At 41.1% G+C, this 14,962-nt stretch overlaps 2 protein-coding genes across 2 annotated transcripts in view; one reads left to right on the top strand and one right to left on the bottom strand.

Moving 5' to 3' along the window:
* Window positions 1-1,984, bottom strand: part of LOC139658504 (NBAS subunit of NRZ tethering complex-like) — a gene marked incomplete at its 3' end in the record, with an annotated part of 17,403 nt that extends 15,419 nt beyond the window's left edge. The window contains exons 1-3 of the mRNA XM_071536621.1: window positions 1,866-1,984; window positions 1,321-1,372; window positions 536-572 (exon numbers count right to left, since the gene is read on the bottom strand). Of these exons, the coding sequence (XP_071392722.1) occupies window positions 536-572; window positions 1,321-1,372; window positions 1,866-1,958 (182 nt within the window). The remainder of the gene's footprint in view (window positions 1-535; window positions 573-1,320; window positions 1,373-1,865) is intronic.
* Window positions 1,985-2,277: 293 nt separating this feature from the next.
* On the top strand, window positions 2,278-10,528 carry ddx1 (DEAD (Asp-Glu-Ala-Asp) box helicase 1). Its single transcript, XM_071536624.1, has 26 exons — window positions 2,278-2,318; window positions 2,438-2,489; window positions 2,737-2,800; window positions 2,887-2,916; window positions 3,070-3,166; window positions 3,576-3,623; window positions 3,772-3,855; window positions 4,078-4,161; window positions 4,270-4,346; window positions 4,434-4,506; window positions 4,639-4,715; window positions 4,833-4,947; window positions 5,165-5,303; window positions 5,612-5,672; window positions 5,833-5,931; window positions 6,150-6,239; window positions 6,813-7,001; window positions 7,286-7,337; window positions 7,592-7,738; window positions 8,115-8,206; window positions 8,287-8,359; window positions 8,491-8,563; window positions 8,663-8,705; window positions 8,799-8,894; window positions 9,363-9,483; window positions 9,662-10,528. The coding sequence occupies exons 1-26, from the start codon at window positions 2,303-2,305 to the stop codon at window positions 9,790-9,792; spliced, it is 2,223 nt and encodes a 740-aa protein (XP_071392725.1). The 5' UTR covers window positions 2,278-2,302; the 3' UTR covers window positions 9,793-10,528.
* The last annotated feature ends 4,434 nt before the right edge of the window (window positions 10,529-14,962 follow it).

Genomic DNA, 14,962 nt, shown 5'->3' with positions numbered 1-14,962 from the left:
GCATACCGGTGCACTTTGTTTATCTACCGTTATGTTTTATGTTATATTAATATTGCTTAGAGGAAGAACAATTAATTCTCATTGATTAAAAATTACATGTTTTGAATACTTGCATTTTTCAGTACAATGGTGTGTTTTACTGCCATTTTATAAAAGCTATGAGACACCGAGGCCATGCTTTACAGGGATTTTTAAACAGTTAAGGGGGTCTTAGTCAAATGTATGTTTTGTGCCTAACAACACCTCTTAGCTATTGTTTTATGCTTGGTATTTTTATTGGAAATTTTCACGAGCCACAAAAAGAGCTACAAAAAGAAAACAGTACAATACAAAACATGCAATAAACACAAAGTACAAATCAGATTAGTACCAATATTCAGGACATACACCTTGGCACATGTGTCTTAGCTATTCTAAAAATCACTGTAAAGCACAGCTTCTCATGGCTTTTCATCACATACTGGCACATCATCTGTACATTATGAGAGACTGCCTGCCCTCTCAGCCTCTCCAGTTATAATAATGATGAACTTACCTGTACCACAAATAGTGTAAGATTAAGCGGAATGGCCCTGGAAGAAATTGATCACAGTGAGTAAGCCTCATAACAATAACTATATGATAATGTAATGATAATATAACACTTTATTGATTCCTGTAGGGGAATTATCTTGTCACATTCTCCGCTCCAGAGAGGTCAGAGGTCAGGTTCATCAGGAGAACAGCACCTGGAGCTGGTATAGGGACTCAGTGACTTCCTCAAGGACACTTCAGCAGGGTGGATGTTTACCCACACAGGACTTGAACTCAAGTCCTCTGGTCCCTTTAACCAGGCAGGGTCGTCTAAGTATACTGACACTACTGCGCCTCCCAGAACCTCTGACTGTTAATCAATGATCCTGGCAGCTGCTAATGTAGTCCTAATGCTTACCATTAATGTCGCTTTGCTTCTTAATGATTGAATAGGTCTTTAACAGCTTTACTTAAGTGTTGGTCCACTTTTCAATTCAGCATGTATTCGTTCCAACAGGCGGCACTTATTTAAATGAAATGTCAACTTTTAAAACTGATTCACACTGCACGCTACCGCCCCCTACAGTGCATTTTAGTGGAAGAACACGATGGCAAGGAACAAACTCAGCTATAAAAGTTGAAATTGTATTTAAATAAGCGCTGCTTGGTGGTTCGGACTTTTACCGAATTGAAAAGTGAAGACTAACGATTTGGAAAAGGTCTTGGTATGTCTATATGCTGATGAACAAGGCAAATTTATGCCAAATTTCAACATGGATAACCCACATGAAGAAGCAGAACTCTTACCTGTCACTGCTTTTGCAATAACAGAAGTGCTGTGCTCCTTGTTGCCTCGCAACTGTAAAAGTCAGAAAGTGAAAGGTGAACTAAAATTACATGTCACTTTCCTAGAACAAAAAGAATGTTTCGTCCAGACCATTGCTTGCCATTTGTCATTATCCATGCTACTACTGACATCAAGTCCAAATGCAAATTCCCGAGATTACTTCGTTACTTGCAATGCATGGTAACAGTGTCAAGCAGCCAGAGTAGGCTAGCTGGATGTAAAGGTATATGAATGGTTTGTTTATAGTGAATATTAGCTGTGTATTAAAGTGCTTGTCCACAGGTAATGATGCACAATGACAGCTACACCATATGACAATGTGAAGATTTAGCAAGTTAACAAGAAGGCTGATAGTGATGGTGATAATGTGTGCGACGTGGCTCTGCGCGGCTGCCCCCATACAACTGATGATGGTTGACTTTCGGAGGCCATTTTCACAGTTGAACGTCCAGTTCAAGACCTACACAGCAGACCAATAACGACCAAAAGTGGAATTCTGACTGACCTGAGTGTCCGTCTCGGGTGGCCATTCAGTATTAATAAGTAAATCGTACAAAATGTTCTCATCTTCGCCTTCAATGTTGCTATCTTCAGCCATGTTTACGTTAACAGCTGTCAGAAGTGTCTACGGTGATCAGCGAGGAACAAATTCGATTCGGCTACCGCGTTTGGGACAAGTGCACGGACTTTGAGAACCAATCGAAATAGCTGCTTTACGGCTTGACTTTACAAACTATGATAGAAAAAAACACCGTAATATGCCCTTCTGGAAAAGTTTGGTAAGCTGGGCAATGCGTGAACAATTATATCACTGTAAGAGTTTAGTATCCGGAACCGATGACAGAATGGGGAGGCTGTCCGCCCGGTCCGTTGAAGACGTTGCACCGTGTCAAAATTTCTGAACACGTTACATCCGGTTTTGTTGGACTCGCAGCAGCAACTATGGCAGCGTTTTCTGGTAGGATTATTTAATGACTTCATCATATTAACATTGTATGTGTGATTTGCTTAAGTCCAAATGACAGTCAAAAGCTCTATACGCGCAGTGGATTTCTAAAACATGCCTTTGTTCAACAGAAATGGGGGTTATGCCTGAAATCGCCCAGGCAGTGGAGGAGATGGACTGGCTGTAAGTGACTGTACAAAACCCGAGGCTGGGTTACTTTCATAGCAGCTTGGCGTGTGCATCGGTGTTCGTTATTTGTGTTTCTAAACAGTGCAGACGCCGTGCCCGTTGTCCATACTGTTGTAAATAGGCGTTACTCACCTGTTAGGAAATGCTGTAACGTCAGTCGGTGCTGTATGACTGCCAAACCTTGAGAGCAGACAGTCAAATGCAACTGACTGACACTTTTTCTTCTAATATGGGGTTTCAGGCTTCCTACTGACATCCAGGCAGAGTCCATTCCCCTCATTCTTGGTGGTGGAGATGTCCTCATGGTAGGTCTCCCTCTCTCTCTCTCCCTCTCTCTCTCCCTCCACACCTTGTTAAAAGCTGACTTGTGTGCTTTGTGTATTTTTTCCAGGCTGCAGAAACGGGTAGTGGTAAAACAGGAGTAAGTACTTGATACCCACACAATTATGAAATGCAAGTTTACGTCTGCAGTTTGCATTTTTAATTTTTATTACCAGTCAAATATATATATATAAATATCAGAAACAAAGCTATAGCATTATAGTTATTCATAAGTACCTCCCATCGTCCTTAGGCCTTCAGTATCCCATTGATCCAGATTGTGTATGAGACGATGAAGGACCAGCAGGAGGGCAAGAAGGGCAGAGCTTCTGTCAAGACTGGAGGAGCCAGTGAGAACAACTTAATATTCATGTCTTTTTTCAGTTGAGATCTGCCTGTCTGGAATTAATGTTTGCAGTTGATAAATGAAGTGCCAAAGTGGCTGCAAATGTTTTTGAACATCCTCAGATTCTTGAATTTTAGACAGTAAGGATTTTTGTTGTAAACCAGCCAACTGATATTCCTCACAGATGCTGAGATGTTGCAGTTGATCAGAATTGCTGTCATGCTCATTAACTCCCATCTGTTCTGACCATTTTTTACTTAATATAAAGGATGCCCTCTGCATACTTTGCAACTGGTGACAACTCTTTGATTGTGATTGATAGCTCAATGATTCAAGTCTCTGTTTACAAAGGTTGTTATGCAGTGATTCTGCACATGTTGGACCCATTTGACTTATACTCTGTTTTGTCTCAGTCTTCAACAGTTGGCAGATGAATCCTTATGACCGCAGTACAGCCTTTGGTAAGTGGAAAAAGAGTTGCTTATTTTATTTTACCTTGTACTGTTGCATCCAAACACCAGAGGGAAATCTAACCATCTGTTGTATTGAGATTTGCTCTTCATCCGCCCAGTTTTTTCCTCACTTTTTTATTTGTTTCTGCCTGCCTAGCTATCGGTCCAGATGGATTGTGTTGCCAGAGCAGAGAGTTTAAAGAGTGGCATGGCTGCCGCATTACTAAAGGTGTCACCAAAGGTAAGCAGTGCAGACAAATACTGCTTCCAAGTTGGGAACAAAATCAATCAGCATTTCTATAGAGATTTAGTTAATTTTTATAGAGAAACAAAAAACTCTCCAATAGACAAGCAATTGTCTGTGTCTTGGAAACTGCTGTAACTTTAACCATGTCTTACATGATATCTTTTTCCTCTCCACCCTTCCTTCCCCCTCTCTTTGTCCATCCCTTTCTGTATCCAGGGAAGTACTACTATGAGGTGTCCTGCCATGACCAGGGTCTGTGTCGGGTGGGCTGGTCCACCAGTCAGGCAGCACTAGACTTGGGTATGCTCTCTGCTTTTGCCTGGTACCAACCTTGAATCTAAGTGTGACTCTGAACCATCAATCAAGCTGCCTCAATAGACCATACATTCAATTCAACTCTCTTTCTAGGGACTGATAAGTACGGCTTTGGTTTTGGCGGAACTGGAAAGAAATCCCATAACAAGCAGTTTGACAGCTATGGAGAGGTAAGACAGTGTCATTGAAATATGTAAACAGTTGTGAGGATAATTTCCGCTCATGTTTTTTTTATTTCTTATCTTGCCTCTCTACAGGAGTTTACCATGCATGACACTATTGGATGCTACTTGGATCTAGACAAGGGCCACCTTTCCTTCTCCAAAAACGGTGCAGTATTAATTAACCTCACTACTTCTGATTCTAATTATGATGATTATCTAGGACATCTGGAGTTGGTGGCAAAGATATTTAATTATTACTCATTTCTCATGCCTCTTTCCCTCCGTTTCTTTCTGTCAGGCAACGACCTGGGTTTGGCTTTTGAGGTTCCCCAACATCTGAAGAATCAGCCCTTCTTTGCCTCCTGTGTGCTCAAGGTATCACTAGAGAACACATCAAAAATGGCATCATGATAATGGTGATATGTGGAAACAAAGTAGAATGGTGCAAGTTTTACATCATGCAAATTTCTGTTTTTCCTTTTTGTCTGCCAGAATGCAGAGCTGAAGTTCAACTTTGGAGGAGAGGACTTTAAAAATCCCCCTAAAAGTGGGTTTGTAGCCCTGGACCAGGCGCCAGAGGGGCACACAGTCAAATCTTCTCAGACAGGTGTGTGGAATGTACTTCATTACAGACACAGCAAGCAATTAGATTGAAAGGAAATATGACAAAGCTAGATTTGAGAATGTATTCTTGCCATTCACAATAAAACCCCCTTCAGATGGAGCACTCTCAAAACCAGATGCAGAAACTACATTTTTACCGTTGTAGAGAAAACTGTAAACAGTCCCACTAAGATAATGTCACCCTCTCTGTGTTTGTGCAGGCAGTGCCAAAGTGACTCAGGTGAAAACATCATCCAATGCTCCCAAAGCCCTGATCATCGAGCCTTCCAAAGAGTTAGCTGAGCAAACCCTCAACAATGTCAACCAATTTAAGAAATATGTGGACAATCCCAAAGTCAGGTATGACTAATTTCGAGAAAATCTTCAGATTAAAGGACATCAGTGGTTACCATCATTGGTTTGCACAAATAGAGGAACACTGTGACTTTCACAAACAGACAGAAATTCTAAGCATGTATGTGTGTAAATGTTCTCATGCAAACCGATATTGATAATGAGCCAGAATCAAAATTATCCTCAAAAGTGCCCCGATATTTTACGCGTCCTACATTTGCCTTAGTAGATGTGTAATTCCAATTTGTCACCAGTGGATGGAGACATTGTTTTATTTGTTGCACCAGTTCACATTTTTCAACCTGTCACTGCAGGGATCTACTGATTATTGGTGGAGTGGCTGCCAAAGAGCAGCTGGCTGTTCTGGAACAGGGGGTATGTATCATTTACTGTCCCCAAACAAACATTCAATTAGTTTTAGTGAGTGTTAAACACAGAGCTAACATGATTTGTACCAACAGAAATAATGACTGTCCTGTTGCTCCCTCCTGTTTGCTGCTCTCCATATCGCCATGCTCGCCTCATCGTTCCTCAGGTCGACATTGTGGTGGGAACACCAGGGAGGCTGGACGACCTCATATCCACTGGGAAACTCAGTCTGGCCCAAGTCCGCTTCCTGGTCATGGATGAGTGTGTATGTACAACACAACTATCTCATTAACCCCTAGGTCCTGTTACAGTAGAAGCACTGATTGTCTATAGTATAGATAGTTGCTTTACATAGCAGGCTTAATCCCTCAAGCACATAAAAGCATTTCCCGAAGACAAGCAAGTTTCTCTCCCATCGTCTGACTGTTATAGTTTCACTACAGTATTTTTTTGACTCCCTCTCTGGTTCTGTGTGTCCCTCAGGACGGTCTCCTGTCAGCAGGCTATACAGACTTCATCAACAGGGTCTACAACCAGATTCCCCAGGTCACCTCTGATGGCAAAAGACTGCAGGTAACACTTTGGATAAATACTAGTTCCATGTGGGACTACCATATTAGTGACACAATCCTGACAGATATGATCAGAACATATAAAAGAATGATGTAGGCATGCATGTTAGTGCAGCACAGTTAACTGACAAACAATCCATATCATAACACTGACTACTGAAATTCCTGAAGCTGAAGAAATCAGCAGGAAAGCTGGTTTAGATGGAATCCTAAATAATGTTCTCTGGTGCTCAGTCGCAGGTGCACATTAGATAAAATCTTTCATTGTAGTCAAATGGGGGAAGTCTTACAGTATGTGTCGACATCTCATCTTCTACCCCCAAACAGTAGTTTTTCAACTGCTGAAAAAACATAATTAAGTAGGAAAAGGATTTGTCCACATATACCAATTCATATTGCTATTGCAATATTCAGCAAAATAATCACAATATGATTTTCTTTGTCAATCTCATCATAAAGCCCCAATGCATGTATTACTGAGGATATATGTGTTATGCATCTGAATGTTTGTACTGTCTGTAAAAGTATGCATGTGATTACTTGAATTGCATTAACCCATCTCCTCTCCTCCCAGGTGATCGTGTGCTCGGCCACACTGCATTCATTTGACGTGAAGAAGCTGTCTGAGCGCATCATGCACTTTCCCACCTGGGTGGACCTAAAGGGCGAGGACTCCGTTCCCGAGACCGTCCACCATGTGGTGGTGCCTGTCAACCCCAAGCAGGACCGCCTCTGGGAGCGCCTGGGCAAGGGCCACATCCGGGTGAGTCCCCCATGCTGGGCCACAGATACGTGTCGTGGTTGACAGAGTTCCAGTAAAGGGAAGGTTCATACGCAGTAAAAGTGTGTGTAAGCAGGGATTTGCTTCACTGGTGAAGCATTGCGTGCAGTGTCTAGGCAAAGCTGCACAGTCATTGGTTTGCATTCATCCAAATAATTCAACACACTTTCCTAAGCATGTTAGTTGTCCATCATTGCTTTCTTTTGGTTTACATTGCATATATGTTGACAAAACTGATTTTCTGTCATTATGTTCTGCTGTGCTAGACTGATGAGGTGCATGCCAAAGACAACACCAGGCCAGGAGCCAATTCTTCAGGTAAGAGCAGATAATTTTTTTTTTTTACAACTTTTATTTTATCCCTCTAATATCACCTGCTAATTTATTGTCTTACATTTATCAAGTCTTTCTAGGAGTGCCTTTTTAGCATCACCTATCAGATACGCCTGCACAAGGACTTTTATTGCCACGATAATATAAACTAAACTGATGTTTTATTGGCATTCCCCTTCTACTAAGTGTGATAAATATGGCCTTGGTGAGAAGAAAGTGTTCATGTGTGTACATTTTAGAGATGTGGTCAGAAGCCATCAAGGTGCTGAAGGGCGAGTACGCAGTGAGGGCCATCACCGAACACAAGATGGACCAGGCCATAGTCTTCTGTCGGACCAAGATTGACTGTGATAACATGGAGCAGTACTTCATACAGCAAGGAGGAGGTGGGTAACATTAGGATGCTGCTGTTATACTAATATAACTTCAAGTAGTGCCAACTTCAGATTTTAGTTTTCAGTTGTCACTAGACACAAGCATCGACAGTGGAAACATGACATTCAAGATTAATCAAGTAAACTTCAAGATGTTCAAATATTGAAACATTCAAGTATTATTTACTGTATGTCTGGACACTATTAAATCTTCATATTCCGTGATGCAATAAATCCCACTTGAATGTCAAAAGCAAACTGAAAAAGAGGTGCACAAACCTAAAAAAAGAGGAGAGTGGCATCATCTTTGTTACACAATATTTATTTATTTTATTTTTGGCCATACCAAATTCAAAATCCACCCTCTGTATCGCTCTGTTTACCTCAGGTCCGGACAGGAAAGGCCATCAGTTTTCCTGTGTCTGTCTCCATGGTGATCGTAAGCCCAATGAGCGGAAAAACAACTTGGAGCGCTTCAAGGTAAAAAATAAACATAACCATGCCCTTTTACAAAGTGCCATCAGTTGTGCGGTATTTTACGGCCCTTCTGTGTTCTTTAGAGAAAAGAAGTGAGGCTGTTGATCTGCACAGACGTGGCTGCCAGAGGCATCGACATCCACGGAGTTCCTTATGGTGAGAGGAAGAGATTAGAATTCCTTTTTAATTCTGCTAATATCTTGTCATAGAGTGATTAATGCTGTATATTACACATGTATGTCCACTCTCTGTCATGGGCCCTTACTACCGTTAACACATTTCCGCAGTGATTAATGTGACCCTCCCAGATGAGAAGCAGAACTATGTCCATCGTATCGGCAGAGTGGGCAGAGCAGAGAGGTTAGCAGTTGCATACTTTAAAATCTGTGTGTGTGTATGTCTGCATCTGCATGAATTCTGAATACTGTTTTAATAATCATATTCCCTTCAACCTTGCAGAATGGGATTGGCCATCTCTTTGGTTGCTATGGAGAAAGAGAAGGTAGTGTGGATAATAGAAATACATTGATACATCATTTACCAGAATTGTTGACAGCGGGTGTGTACATAACAGTATATCTCTCGGTGTGTACAGGTGTGGTACCATGTGTGCGCCAACCGAGGCAGAGGCTGCTACAACACCCGACTAAAGGAGGATGGAGGCTGCACCATCTGGTACAACGAGAAAGAGGTGAACAAACACACTGACACAGACACACAACTATCATCGAGCTGAGGCCGTAAGTTAAATTTACTTTTTTTTTTTTAATACGAGGTCATCTCTGATTCAAGAGTGCTATTTAACTCATTTGATAAGCAGTGGAGTCATTTATTTACTGGCAGAAACAGGGACTCATGGGCTCAAGACTATGAGAAGTAGGGTGCAGGGTGGTGTAGTGAGTCGGATGACCTTCGACCAGAGGGACTGGACTGAAGATAAACAGCCTCACTTTCAGATTGAGCACAGTGCATCTTTGAGTTTATCTGCCAGGGTTTTGAAAGATTTCCAGAAGCCCAAGAGGTCGTACAATTTTCTGAACCCATAGAGGAGAATGTAATCCTTCAGTTGAAGTTATAACATAAAAATCATCAACTCTTCTTTGGGACGTTCTACATCCCACACTAGCTCAATTCTGTTTGTGTCGTTTTTCTCTCCCAGCTCCTGTCAGAAATTGAAGAACATCTGAAGTGCACCATCACCCAGTGTGAGCCGGACATCAAAGTACCTCTGGATGACTTTGATGGGAAGGTCACATACGGCCAGCGCAGGGCGTTGGGAGGTATGTGTGACAGAGCGACAGGAGGAGGGAAGGAAAACAAAAGAAAGGAATGATGTGGAAGGGAGAGAGAAATTAAGGAAAAATGCATTCACGCACATATTGTCCCATTTTTCAAAGCTCCTTATCCTCTACCACTACTGTGTTGTGCTTGACCATTAAACCTGCTGACCTTTCCCAGGTGGCAACTACAAGGGCCACGTGGACGTGCTGGCCCCAACAGTCCAGGAGCTGGCCAACCTTGAGAGAGAAGCCCAAACTTCCTTCCTCCACCTGGGATACTTGCCCAACCAGCTTTTCAAAGCCTTCTGAATTCACCCCAACTAGCACAACACTGCAGGCTGAAGTAGAATAAAGAAAAAATACAACATCCTCACGTTTTACTGCAGCAACAGGATACTATATGTGCAAGCAGAATTGTGTTTGCCTTTCAAGTTTTTTTTTGTTTTGTTTATGCTCAGCATTCACCTTTCATTGTAGGATGATGTAGAGCTAAAGCTTATGCAATAATTATATGAAGATATCTCATGAGGAGAACCGGTTGAGTTGATAAGTAAGTTATACAATAAAACAGGGTGCATATTTACACCATAAAATGTATTCTAGAAGTTATCAATATGGCATTACTGTATATGCCTTGGTATGCCAAGCTCTTACAGTCTGTATCTACAGGATAACCCTAGGCCCTGATCTGGGTTCAGTTGTGTAATTTCACCTCTGATTGTTAAGTTTAGAATTGGGGTTTGGAATTGGGTTTATGGCCTAGTAACTGTTCAGACTGCCAGCCTGGCAAAATGGTTGCCAGGGTGAGTAAAGTGTAGTAGTCAAGTGATGAAGTTCCTCTCCAACTCAAGGGTTTCAGTTCACAGCTAGCACGAATATTACAGAACACAAGTCCCACTAAACACTAAAGCAAAAGCTAATTTCTGTTTTTTTTGTGTTTAAGCTCTGAGTGACATGGCTGAATGAAATGGATTTAATTTTGTTTATGGTGGAATTAGATAAAAAGACATTTGATTTAAGTGGCTCAATGCTTTCTTTTCTGAAATAAAGTGTTGTACTGAATTAATTTGGATTCCTTTCTTGTATTTCTTGTACACAGAAATTAGACATATTTGGAATGACGATCTCCTGTCCTTAAAAAAATAATTGTGAAGCATCCAGTATACGGTTGTCCTCTGCCTTTTTGAGCTCCGGTTTTAGGATTTTGCCACAGCGCACTGTAGGTTTAGACAGTAATAACCAAATTCCAATGTGATTATTAATTCTGTCTTAAATGTATTCATTGTCAGCATTTTCAGTGTTATCAGCAGCGATTATGCTTTTATTCAGCAGGCACCAGAAAAGGAAAAAAATGATTAGCTCATACACACATCCTTGCATTGTCATATAAATTAATGTATGTTTATGATACGTAAATAATATTTGTTCATATAGGCCTATATATAGTTCACACATATTTTCATATCCACACATTATTTTTTATTTTTTTTCCTAAAACCTATTCATTTTATGCAATGTTTTGACTTGACAAATTGTTTCTAGCGGTATATCATGGGTGCATCATTTAGTGGGATTGTGATGATCAAAAAAAATAATAAGACAATGCATGTACAATCATCACACATGAGAAACAAAATTATCCCCTAACCAGCCCCAGTCTTTTTACTTTGACGATGCCCTGTGACGTAGCGGGAGCACTTCCTGTCTCGTTACTTCTCCCAGGTCTTGTGGCGGCAGTGTTGGGAGTAGGAAAAGTGCGGAGATTTGAAGCCTTCTTTTATATAGTAAGAAACGGTCGGGTGAATCCTGCATAGTATCGACAAGTGGGAAGAACTCCCTGGTAATCGTTCTGCACGTATTAGGTGTGTGGAGACACGGCCGATTTTGCCCTGTTTTGCACAAAGCGAGGCGGCGAGTGTGTAAGTTACGGAGCGTCCGGAGTGCGAGCGCAGTGAATGCTAAGGTCAGGCATTGTTTGGGGTTCATCTATGTTATGTCTTTACGTTTGCTAATGCTATTCAAGTTTCGTTTTTGGCAAATGGTTTGTGTATGTCATGGCAAACAAATTTAATTATGTGTTTATTGAATGTCGGGTTTTATGTTTTTGCTGTAACGTTACCATGCAACAACGCGCCCAACTGTCACAAAAAACTCAACCGTTTTGTTTCAAACAGGGCCACAACACCCAGGTTTTGCAGAGTGAGAAAAGCTTTGGACGGATGCCGAAATATCGAGTGGAGCCTAACGTTTCGGTCTTGGCCATGTCTTCAGTCATGTTTCACTAGGTATGTGTGTTTTGCTGGTCACTGGTTAGCCCCGTTGGGACTGCGTGGGTGCCATTTAAAAAATAAATAAATAAACGTGTTTATTAAATCTTTCCGGAACGTTGACTTGTTGGTACAAGCAAGGTTTCCAGACCGATCTGCCAATCTGATAAGCTTTGTGCGGCTTCTCCAAGGATCTTCCCAGTTGTTTTCATACGCATGTCTTAAACATGGCCGTTACTCTTCTTCTACGTCTCTTCCCTGTGTGTGAGCTCCGTTGGGGGCTCGCCGCACAGGGAAGAAGCGTAGAAGAAGAAGCGGCTAGGAATCGCAATCTCGATCATTCGTCAGTCGCCCTGTTCACCACATTTCTAAAACGTGTTCATGTGAAATCCTATCAAAGTTTCCCCCCACTGGAATAGCAGACATATATATATATATATATATATATATTATTCCCACTTGAACTTGCATTACTTTCTTTGAGCTCTATAGGCCTACTGTACATTACTCCCAATTCTGTTGTGTTGATAGTATTTTATAATATTATCTATTTGAAATGTTAAAGTACTAAAATGTTTTTTTCTTTACCAGACTTAAATACAGGAAGGACAGGAGACAACAAGGATAACTGCAGTGTGAAGGACAACCATGGATTTGATACTGGATACTTCTCAACTGTAGATTTCAAAGGTAGCAAAAAATAAGATGGATAATGAGATATGGCAGTTGCGCTTCAGGCATGTAATGAGGTCTCCAAGATATAAAGACTCATTCCATTACAGCAAAAAAATAGGATTCAATTTTAATGTAGCATCCAAAACAAAGCAAAAACTGGATTTACAGTTATTGACAAATGGGGTTATATTTGATGTCTGTACCTTTTGCTAAAGCGGTAAGCAAGGGTAAACGGCATTTCATCACTGACATTCTGGAGAGAAATTTTGATCTTGGATTTGAAAATGAACAACAGCGGAATGAATTTGCAAGCAGAATTCTACCGAGAGTCAAAGACATAACCAGAAAACCCCACAAGGGTAAACAAGAATGTTTTATTCTTCCTGGCAGCTCATTTAAGGAACTGACCCTACCATGTGAGCAAGCGTCAAATCCGAGATCTTCGGACATCTACAAAAATGATAGGAACATCGCAGCTACTGAACATGTTAAGACTGAGTGTCTCTCAGTAGAGGTAGATGGGCTACATGCTGGTGAAATTGAACATGCAGATGAAGTCAAATCTCCAAGAATGGCATCAGCAGAAGAATCGAAAGCAGACATTTTCTCCCACTTATACCCTTTCTGTGAAGAAATTGGGCTGAACCTTGGCTTAAGCTCAAAGCAAAGTCTAAATTTAGGTTTGCTGACAAAAGGTGTGATGTTAGAAGTAGAACACTTCGCCAAAATATTGTGTGGCTCCTACAGTCCTATTGTTCTTGATGTGTTGGTGCATAATTTTGAACTTGATCTTAAAAATCCAGAAACCAAGTATGTAGCTATATCCAAGATAGCCAACATTCAGAGAAAGAAAAGACTAATTGCGTGCCGTGGTACAGAAACAACCACTCTGCTTAAAAGGGAGATCTTTTCATTTGAGACAAAGGCTTTTAAAAGAAGCCAAGGAGCAACCTCGTACAATAACAAAAAAAGACAAGGCCCAGCCCCTAAATATCAATTCAAGGAAGTAACCAAAAGAAGGCAATCTGATTTGAAGAATAAGCAAAAAAACATGTCTCTTTCAAAAGCAAAAGAAAGAACAGAGCCTGACGACGTCGATAAAAATGGAATCTTTAATGGAACCGATTTGCACACCAGTCAAATGGCAAAGTGGGGCGAGGATCTGAGTGATGTGCATTCCTACACGTGTCCACTAGGAGAGTCTGACTTGGACTCGGATGATGTCACAGACCCAGAAGATACTGGTAATCAAGAAAGCATACAAAAGAAAACAAGTTGTTCTCCAAGCCCGAACATACCTAGAGAATCAGGATTGAGACCGCTGGGTGTACATGAGGAGGCATTCCTCAGCACCACTCCCTCTGTAAGCCCAGATCTGAGCCAGCCATTTGCCAATTATCTAAATGAAAGAGAGCTAGCTGTAAATGAAGACCAAATGCAGACCCCAACGGATGGCCATGTACTTCATGACACTATGGAACAAAACAAAGTGGGAATAGATAAAAAGATGTGGAAGTTGCGCGCTAATCGTGCAAAGCAAATCCTCTCCATACCAGCCAAGGAATATTGTGCATTCTACAGATGTAAGAAAATTGGCTTAGATTTCAATGTTGGATCTGGGTTCAAGCAAAACCTCAATGCTCAGTTATTGACAAATACTCTTCTGCTTGAGGTTGCTAAATTTGCCATAGCAATGAATTCATCCCAGCAGGATTTCATTGTGGAGATTCTTGAGTACAATTTTGATTTTGGACTGCAGAGAAATTGTGAAGATATCCTCAAATTCTCAAAAGAGGTTTTTGAACTTCCTGATCCAATGCTGAATAAGTTAGCAACTAACACTGCAAATCAGTACAACTGCAGTGTCAGTGTTAATCCTGAAATTGGCAGTATTTTGCAAATGGATGTGAATGACAGTGTTCTCATGTCTCCTCGAGATTCACAAGCTGAGACTCAAGCACTTTTTACTGAGAAAAGTGTGGACCTTTATCCCCACTGCAAGGAAATAGGTCTTAATCTACATGTCAACAAAGGCCAAGCAAATGAGAAACTAGATTTCAACACATTGACTAAAGGAGCAATGATTGAAGTGACAAACTTTGCAAAAGTGTTGTGTGGAACATTTGAGCAGATTTTTCTTGATGTCCTCGGACACAACTTTGATCTTGATTTGCAAGATGGAAAAACTGATGTTGCTAGATACATTCTAGCACAAATCCCTGCTATAATGGAGCAAAAGAGTCTAAAAACCTGCATTAAGCGTCCAAAAAAAAATGTACCAGTAGTGTTGAGACCGCATAGCCACAAGCACCCTAATCCACATACTTCCCAGACACCAATTACAGGCCAAAGTTCAGGCAGTTGCATTGAGATCCAAAAAAAAGGAAAAGAACAAGATAAAACATTGTGGAAATTGCGTGCTAATTGCTCACAACAGATCCTCTCAATGCCTCATGTGGAAACCTGCCCATTTTACTCGTACTCCAGATGCAAGAAAATGGGCATAGATTTCAATGTAGGATCTGGGGTAAAACAAA

The sequence above is a fragment of the Centroberyx affinis genome, unplaced genomic scaffold, assembly GCF_046629955.1.
Source record: "Centroberyx affinis isolate AG114_WGS23_722 - 3 ecotype Tasmania unplaced genomic scaffold, CSIRO-AGI_Caff_v1 ptg002920l_1, whole genome shotgun sequence".
Lineage (NCBI taxonomy): Eukaryota > Metazoa > Chordata > Actinopteri > Beryciformes > Berycidae > Centroberyx > Centroberyx affinis.
This window is presented reverse-complemented; position numbering and strand designations above follow the sequence as displayed.